The following is a 9,004-nucleotide window of genomic DNA, read 5'->3' as shown; positions in this document are numbered from 1 at the left end:
AAAGTGTCTGTTTAAAAAGCCTTTTGGCCAGCTTCCTCTGAGCCATTCCATGGAGCTGCCAGGCAGTGTTCCCTCTAAGCTGAGCTAGCTCACAGTTTTTTAGCCCTTGGCTCACACATTTTTGTCTTAGCTCAGGAAGGATGGTTCCAGAGCAAACTAACTTATGCAGTAGCCAGATTGCTTGCTCACAACTTTAATGCCAGTAGCTTACAAAGTAGATTTTTTTCTCACAAGACTCCACAGCTTGGAGGGAGCATTGCTGCCAGGTAACATCTTGTAGAAATTATTATTATGTAGCACAGTCACTGGGCATGGCACAGAGTAGCTATCAAAAATGCAGGTTCCTGCCCTGAGCCGCTTAACCAACAGACTGAAAGGGCCAAGGACAAGAAACAGTCATCAAGAGGTTCCGGTGATGTCAGGGGGTGTGGCCTTATGACACGCTTCCGGTGATGTCAGGGGGTGTGGCCTTATGACACACTTCCGGTCATGTCAGGGGGTGTGGCATATGCTAATGAGTTATGCTAATGAGCTCTGCAGTGGACTCTATGGCATTATACTAGGGTTGCCAAGTCCAAAATTACTTACTGTAGGGGAGTCCCGCACCGTCCCAACAGTCCGAGCACGTGTGCGCGCCACCGCGATGACACCACCCGGAAGTGACGTCATCGCATCAGCACATTGGGGGCGGGGCCACCTCTGGGTGACATCATCATGCTGGGGACGTGTGCCGGAAGGGGGTGGAGTTCCCCCTGGAGCCCGATTTGCTGGCATCGGGTAACGGGCCTCTCGGGCAGGAGTTTACCCACCCCCGGGGGGACTTGGCAAGCCTACATTATACCCTGCTGAGGTCCCTCCCCACCCAAAACCCTGCCCTCCCCAGGCTCTACCCCTCAAATCTACAGGTATTTCCCAACCCAGAGTTGGCAACCATGTAACTGTCTATGGAACCACTTTCCAGACCCTTGGAAGCCAGGAAATGTGGCACAGGAGGAGGTGCTTTTCTACCTTAGCTGCCACTGGCATAACACCCCTCTCCCCCTCAAAAAATAAGTCAGAGGTGGAGAGAACCATACCTGTTACCATGAGGCTGTCCTCCCATTCTACCCACTTGGGGCAGCAAAATGACTTGAGACAGCCCTGCCTTATAGCTAAGCAGAAGGAAAGAAACATGGCTTGCCTCCCTCCATTTTCCGCTTCCCTCTGCCGCCCCACCAGCCACAGTCGGGACACTCATCTGGAGCTTCCTTCTAGATCTCGTTGTATTTCTTCCCACAATGGGCATTACTCCTAGTAAAATATAAACAGTAATAGCAGCAGTAACAGTTTGAGTTAGTAGCCCTTTTCATTCATTACATTCCTGAATCTGTGACTGCTCATATGAGACAAATGCACTGCATGTAATCCTCCCAACCCACATGTTGCCCCTTCCAGAAAAAAAATGGTAATTATGTGTATTGGGAGGATTGTTGTGTGTAGCACGTTCATCTTGCGTACGTAGTCACTGAGAAGGAATCTAACAACTGAAAGGGGCTGGAGTAATCTGTGCTGTGTTGGGCACTTTGTACTAATGGCAAAATACATGAGAATGAAGAAGGCATGAGACAGGTGTGTGTGCTAATGGTGGGTAAGGGGAGTAGTTGTTGGTGTTAGATCTGTGCCAGGGTAAGTTGTCTGGCCACTAGAATTCACAAATCTAGTCTGCCATGCAGAACATGTTGTGCAAGCCAGTATAACTCAAGCTGTTTCAGTCTCTCAGACCAAATGTGGAGTGTTCTTCCTTTTCCTTTCTCCTCCTCCTCATTGCCAAACTGGTTGGTAGAGAATTTAGTGTGAGGGAGAGAAGGCTGACATTTGTCTGTTTGGATTTGGGGTAGTTAAGAAGCTTACGGTGATGAGGGGACAAGACAGTGGCTTGCAACTCATGGTCTTTAATAATCTTCTGTATCAGAGGACAGTTTAGTAGACATAAGGTTCTTCTGTTGTAGTACTATAAAGCAGGGGCACTATGGGGCAGCACCGGACAGGCTTTTCCTTGTTGGACATTTATTAAAAGTTACTAAAACACCTTTAGAGGTGGAAGCCTAGCTCCAGGTGGATTTACGGTCATATTTTCCTCCAGCCAGTTGTTGTTCAGGGGCAGGGAGATTTGTTTATTTTAAGGTCCGTCTAGTGCTATAATAAAGGACTATAAAGGAGCTGCGGTGGCTCGTGGTTAAGACGCTGAACTGCAGGCTCTGGAAGGTCGGTAGTTCAGCAGTTCGAGACCTGAGTGTGCCGCATGACGGAGTGAGCTCCCATCTCTAGTTCCAGTTCCTGCCAACCTAGCAGTTTGAAAGCAAGAAATTGCAAGTAGATAAATAGGTACCGCTTCAGGGGGAAGGGAACAGCGTTCCGTGCGCCTTGGTGTTTAGTCATGACCACGGAAACGTCTTCGGACAGCACTGGCTCTTCAGCTTTGAAACGGAGATGAGCACCACCACCCTAGAGTCGGATTCGACTGGCTTTCGAGCAAGGGAAACCCTTTACCTTTTAGTGCTATAATATCTACTCTGACTGGTGGTGGCTATCCAGTGATTCTTGTTCTGGGGTGAAATGAAGAACTGAGAGCCAGAGAATGTGACGTATGTCTCAGTCTGGTTACACCGTGGATATTATTAAAGTCAGGTGAGTGACTCCCCTGTTCAAGCAATAGAAGTTGTTTTGAATCCAGCATAACATGTATCAAGGGTAGCTGGTGAACTTGTCTTGGTTAAATTGCACCATGAAGTCTCTGTTCTCTCCCTTGCTTGTCACTGAACAGGAGAAGGAGAAAGCCCACGAAGGAGCACGCCCTATGCGGGCCATCTTCTTGGCTGATGGGAAGATCTTCACAACCGGCTTCAGCCGTATGAGCGAACGGCAGCTGGTGCTCTGGGACCCCGTGAGTAGGAAGAGGGGACTGTGGGTGAAATGAGCCTAGTTCAAGAACGTTTGTTCTTCTGCAGGGGGGCCAGCTAAGGAAAGAAGGGGTCTGCTGTGTAGAGAAGGAGCCCCCTCTGCACCTGGGGGGCTTTTGTGCTGAGCCAAGGCGTCCTTTAGCGATCCCACCTTGAGAAAGAGGTGTAATTTTCTTATCTGATCCTAGGTTCTTTTCATTCTCATAACCGTACAAAGTGGGTGTGGCTGAAAGATTAGCTACACATTAGGTGATGCATCTGTTGTATTGTTTATGTGTTCCAGGAGAATCTGGAGGAGCCCATGGCATTGCAAGAGCTGGACTCAAGCAATGGGGCCCTTCTTCCCTTCTACGACCCCGATACCAGTGTGGTCTATGTCTGTGGCAAGGTAGGCTACTGGAAAGGGGTGGGGGTGAAGCAGTCGTCACAGGGGAGACTCTGGCTCAGATCCCTATCCAGCCACGAGACTTGCCGTTTCTCAACCCAGTCTACTTCACAGGGCTGTTCTGGGGATGATGGGGGGCAAGAGAGTAACGTATGCCACCTTGATCTTCTTTGAAGAAACACCAGAAACAGAACTTTCATAATACCTTTAACAACTGTGCTTCGTGATGTCAGTTCAGACATTCAGCTCTTAAATCATCGGGGGTGGAACAATCAAATGCCACATTGTCTAAAAATCAGCCCTAAACAGGCAAGATTTGATTCCAGACCTCATTTGTGCTTTTCTTCCATTTCTACCCTCTGATTTGATTCCAGACCTCATTTGTGCTTTTGTTTCTTCCATTTCTACCCTCCGAACTGAGAGCTAATACTACACAATGAAGATATTCCCTTGGTTGCACCTCCTGTTTCCTGACTAGTTAGCTCTGTTTCTTGAAAAGGAAGTGCAGAGTCCGAAGTGATTTGTGGAGATGGTGCAGCCCCAGTGGGCTGGAGCCTCCCTCAGCATCCAGCTGCTGCCAGAGTGCCAAGAGGTTCCCTGTGCTGGGGGAAGGCTCCACGCGTCGGCGAACAGAAGGGTGGGATCTGGCCCCCCTGTGCCCCTGATCAGGAGTGTCCACGGTGTGTCCTTTGTCCCGTTCCCTTCCAGGGAGACTCAAGCATCCGGTATTTTGAGATCACAGCAGAGGCACCCTACATCCACTTCCTGAACATATTCACTAGCAAGGAGCCACAGCGTGGCATGGGATGGATGCCCAAGCGAGGTCTGGACGTCAACAAGTGTGAGATTGCCAGGTACTCCGAATAGCTTGTGGGGAAGGCGGGTGGGCTGGCATCCTCATGAATAGAGGAGCCAAGGAACTTCATGTAAGCGTCTGTTGATGACATGCTTTATATTGCCCTTGCCCCTCCAACTCTTCTGTACCCTCTCTCTCTCTCTCGGCAGGTTCTACAAGCTCCATGAGCGGAAATGTGAACCCATTATCATGACAGTGCCAAGGAAGGTGAGCCCTTGATCAGAAGGGGGCTGGGCACAGCCTAATTTTGATTACAAGGAGCCCCCCTGTTCATCCCCCTTGTTTCTTGCTATTTTGGGGGACACAGACAGAGGCATGCATGGAGGTGTGGCTACAGGGACACTCCAGAGGTGTAGTTGTGTATATGCGGATGATTGCACAAGAGCCTTTTGGGCAGCCTTTCAGTTCTGTGTTCGAATCCTGAGGCATGGGGAAAAGCCACTCCCATGGCTGTGTCCATCCAGCACCTTGTGGATGTGCATGATAGAGCTGAGCACACAAGTTGTATACCCCACAATTTAGCTTTTTTCTATCAGGAGAAGTTGTTGTGCCACTTCCAGGATGTAAGGCCTCCTCCATTAAGTATTGTCCTTCCTAAATGGACAGCAGGATCTTCTCAAAGATATCAGCAGCCTTTATGTCCCAACGGCAGCACTTGAGTGTGTGGGTGCACACAGGTACTCTGTTGGCTTCTACATAAAACCAGCCAAAATACCCCCACTGTTCCCCACACCCCACTGCTGAGGTCTCAAATATGTGTTTTGTCTTAAGACAAAATCAAGACTCTGATGTTACAAAACTAGTCTGTGGATTTTAATAACAGCAAGTCTATAATGCTCTGTTTCAAGTGCTTCGCACTCAGTCATCAGATCCAGAAGACAGGCTGGTATTATTGCACGTGACAAGCTGAGAAAATGTGCCTATAAATTCATGGTGCTGGTAAGGGTTGAGTTGGGAGTTCGTAGCTCACAGTTTTTGTCATTACTGCATACAAGTAAAGTACAAGGTTTGCAAGAGGCCTTACTTTGGATATTGCATTATCATCTTATTTTGCATTTTTCCTGTTCCCTTTTGAGGACAGACAGAGAGAAGTTGGTTAGGTTTGAACCTGATACATAGTCTCATTTGTATTTACACTCAGACTTTCACTTAGATGTTTTGTCCTTCAAAGGAGATAACTGTGGTTCATTGTGTTTTGTTTGCTAGTCTCCTTGGAATGGTTCTGTTGCCCCTTTCGCCTCCCTTCCTGTTGAAAAATAGTTACTTTGGTCAGTGGCATTTAAACTTGAAATAGCATTGTGCCCTGAATGTGTCTACTAAATTTCATTCCAATAACTCAGTGTTCAGTGGTGTTATGAACAAGCTTGGCAACTGAATGCTGGGTGGACAAGCTAAAGGTAAAGGCCTTGCCTGGCTTGGCATAACAGTATGTCTTCAAGTGAAGCTCTTTGGAGCAAGACTTAAGAACATAAGAACATAAGAGATGCCAATGTTGGATCAGGCCAAAGGCCCATCCAGTCCAACACTCTGTATCACACAGTGGCCAGAAATACCAGTGCCATCAGGAGGTCCACCAGTGGGGCCAGGACATTAGAAGCCATCCCACTGTTGACCCCCCCAAGCACCAAGATGACTTCCCTAGCTTTGCAACTTCCTACCAGCAACTTTATACTGCTTTGTAACTTAACTTAACTTAAAGCTTTCAAAGCAGTTCATAGTATAGAAGTTACAGAACAGATAAAAAAGCACAGTCACAGAAATCAATGGACAGAAGGAAAAAACTTTCAGTCCTTAGAATACTCTGAACTTCATCCTCAGACTTCCAGAGGAGAACAGCCTTCACCTACATCTGGAATGAGTATGTGAAAACACAAATGGACCTTCTGAGGAGATACAGTTCCATAATGGTGGGGCAACCTGTGAAAAGGCCCTGCTGTTGCTGGATGCCAATCTTGCATCAGGCTGAGATGGTATTCTGAATGGGGTCTTGTTGGCAAAGTTCCAGGAAAGATTCATATGGGAACAGATATTCTCACAGATACTCTGCTCTAAAACCATTAAGGATTTTAAAGGTCAAACCCAGCGGCTTGAATTGTGCTCAGAAACAGAAATAATCCACGTGGCAGTTGTAGCACTCATGCTATGGGCCTCCTTATACCCAGCGACAAGTTTTGGGCCACTTGTAGTTTTCTGACAACCCTTGTTCGCAACCTCACATCAAATGCATTACAGTAGTGTCATCTTGAAGTTTCTAAGGCATGAATGGTATTGGCATTGCCTCTTCTTTTCCAATAGTAGGTGTAACTGTCAAATCACCTTAAGCTATGATCTCCAAGGCTCCGGAAGCACAGCTGAATTGAGAAGGATCTCTAGGTTGTAAATACATGTCAGGGAGACTGCCCTTCTGTCTGTCACGGGCACTTCCTGTGCTAACTGGACCACTACCTCTCTTACAAACATCACATCTGTCTTGTCTGGATTGATCTTCAGTTTATTCACCCTCATACACTTCATGACCACTCCAGGCAACTATTCAGAATGGCAGTTAAATCCAGATTGAATGAATAGAAGAAACAGAGTGGGATGTTGTCAGTGGTACTGGTGGCACCCCACTGCCACATCTCCAGATGACCTCTCTCAGCCACTTCATATGCATGTTACATAGCACAGGAAACAGACTATAACCCTGAGGAACTTTATAGGACTAATCCCACGGAGTGGAGCAGACGTTTCCTAGGATCAGCTTGTGAGACCTAGAAAGAGCTGGAGCCACCGCAAACCAGAAGCTGCCAGTCCCAGCTTGGCTCTGTGGTATTCAAAGCATCTGAAAGATCTAGGTAAACTAACTGGATCTCATGCTGAAGGGCCATCAAATACGGCCGTCAAGAGCTATCTCAGCTCCCAACTGAAGTAAGCCAAGGTACTGAGTTATCTTACTCTATATTTGTCTGAACAATTATTCCTTTGACCCGACCCACTTCTGTTAATCCTGAAGGATGCTTTATGGGCTCTTGGGCAGGGGGACGCTTCCTAGCCTTGCTGCATGAAATACTGGAGCTCAGACTTGAGTCATCAGGTTTCTAAATGACAGATGTGCTTTGCTGTTTAGCAACAGCCTCCCTCTAATTTCAGCCCTGAGGAAACGCCTGTAGTGTTGAGCAGAACTGAATGTTCTAGACAAAAGAATAAGTGATCACCTGTTAAGTATGTTGATCGTTTTCTTGCATTTTACCTTGAATTGTGTTGCCGATGGGAACGGCAGATCCTGGTAGGAGGGGGTGACACAGGCCAGTATTAACACTGCCCTCTCTTTGCAGTCAGATCTGTTCCAAGACGACTTGTACCCGGACACAGCAGGGCCAGAAGCTGCCATGGAAGCAGAGGAATGGGTGGCGGGGAAGACAGCAGCCCCGATCCTCATCTCCCTGCGTGAAGCCTACGTGCCCACCAAGCAGCGGGACTTCAAGGTCAACCGAAGGAGCTTGTTGCACGAGAGCCAGCCTGTCGCCGCCAGCACCAGGCTGAGTGCCACACACCCCAGTGCCACGTCCCAGCCTGCTGCCACACCTCCCATCAGCAGTGGCACTGCCAGCGGGGTAGGTTCTGTTTGACTGCCTGCACCAGAAGAAGGGAATCTGGGGTGAGTGGGGTGGGGAGTCCTTCTCTGCCTGTCTTGACATGGCTGCAAAGAGGCCGAGTCGAAGGGAAAGGGTGGAAGTGGGTTATAATTACAAGAATTGGAAGTAGGATGGGATTCTGATGCTTTCAACAGAAGGGGGGCTAGGGGGCAGCACTGGAATCAGAGTTGTGCCTATTCAGCATGTCTGGTTTGCTGCCTGTTGAGACTCACCAGCCCTCGTTACTTTGAGAAAGGCGAGTTTCTATCCCTTCATGAACCGAAGAAAACTTGGAACGTGTGCAGTCATTTCAGGTCTCTAAGAAGAACTCAGTAGGACTTTGTGTGGATTTTAGAATTCTGCACAGTTACCCTTGCTACATACAATTAAGCAGTGTTGAGTTTATCCTACTCTTATTTTTTGGTACACATTCCTAAATGCCTTGTAAACCAGACTATTGAAAGCGAAACAGATCACGTAAAGTATGCAAGTATGCTTGGAGTTTCTCTCTTTGAAAGTAACAGCCTGCTTCCTTCCCCTCGCTTCCATGAGCTTGTGGTTGGATACAGTATGCATGGCTGGGTTGCACTGATCCTGGTGGGAAGCATTGGCCTGTGTTGCTGCCTCTTCCCCGGTAGGCGCCTGTCACTGGAGGGGCTGACCTGAGTTGTGGGGATGTGGGTTCGGAGAGCACTGAGCCTGTTTTCCTGTTGCAGGAAGGTGGGCAGACAGTGGAGGAGGTGCTGCGTGAGGTGGCATCGCTGCGAGCACTTGTGGCTGCACAGGGAGAGCGCATCACACGGCTGGAGGAGCAGCTGAGCCGCATGGAGAATGGCGACGTCTAGGGGGCCCCTGAAGAGGCCTCTCCAGCACGGATCTTCTCAAGGCTTCACCCTCCTCGAGCTGCCAGTGGATCCTCCGCACTGCCTCCTCCTGACCCGCCCTCTCTTGCTGCTGCTGCTGCTGCTGGGGAAATGTACAAGCCTCCTTTTCTCGCTGCTCTCCCGTTCCGTGTTCCTCAACCACGGGGCAGTTGCTGGGCTCTCCACGTCTGCCCCTTTGCCTTATCTCGTTCAGGGTCCTCCTGCTCTGCCCCACGGCCGGGGTGATCCTTGCCCTCCCTGTGGGGACCAGAACTAGCTACGTGCTCTGCCTGGTATGTTCCTGCCCCCCCCCCCCCCCCATTTTCACGAAAGGCCACCTGGGC

General features: G+C 48.9%; 1 protein-coding gene across 1 annotated transcript in view; it reads left to right on the top strand.

The window, feature by feature from the left end:
* Positions 1–8,971, top strand: part of CORO1B (coronin 1B) — a 17,488-nt gene extending 8,517 nt beyond the window's left edge. Inside the window, exons 5-10 of the mRNA XM_015424193.1 lie at positions 2,804–2,923; positions 3,223–3,327; positions 4,033–4,178; positions 4,330–4,387; positions 7,498–7,776; positions 8,514–8,971. Coding sequence (XP_015279679.1) covers positions 2,804–2,923; positions 3,223–3,327; positions 4,033–4,178; positions 4,330–4,387; positions 7,498–7,776; positions 8,514–8,642 — 837 coding nt within the window. The 3' untranslated portion in view covers positions 8,643–8,971. The remainder of the gene's footprint in view (positions 1–2,803; positions 2,924–3,222; positions 3,328–4,032; positions 4,179–4,329; positions 4,388–7,497; positions 7,777–8,513) is intronic.
* Positions 8,972–9,004: the final 33 nt, after the last annotated feature.

This window comes from Gekko japonicus, unplaced genomic scaffold (assembly GCF_001447785.1).
Source record: "Gekko japonicus isolate JY-2015 unplaced genomic scaffold, Gekko_japonicus_V1.1 scaffold1380, whole genome shotgun sequence".
Lineage (NCBI taxonomy): Eukaryota > Metazoa > Chordata > Lepidosauria > Squamata > Gekkonidae > Gekko > Gekko japonicus.
The sequence above is the reverse complement of the archived record's forward strand: the minus strand, read 5'-3'. Positions and strand labels throughout refer to the sequence as shown.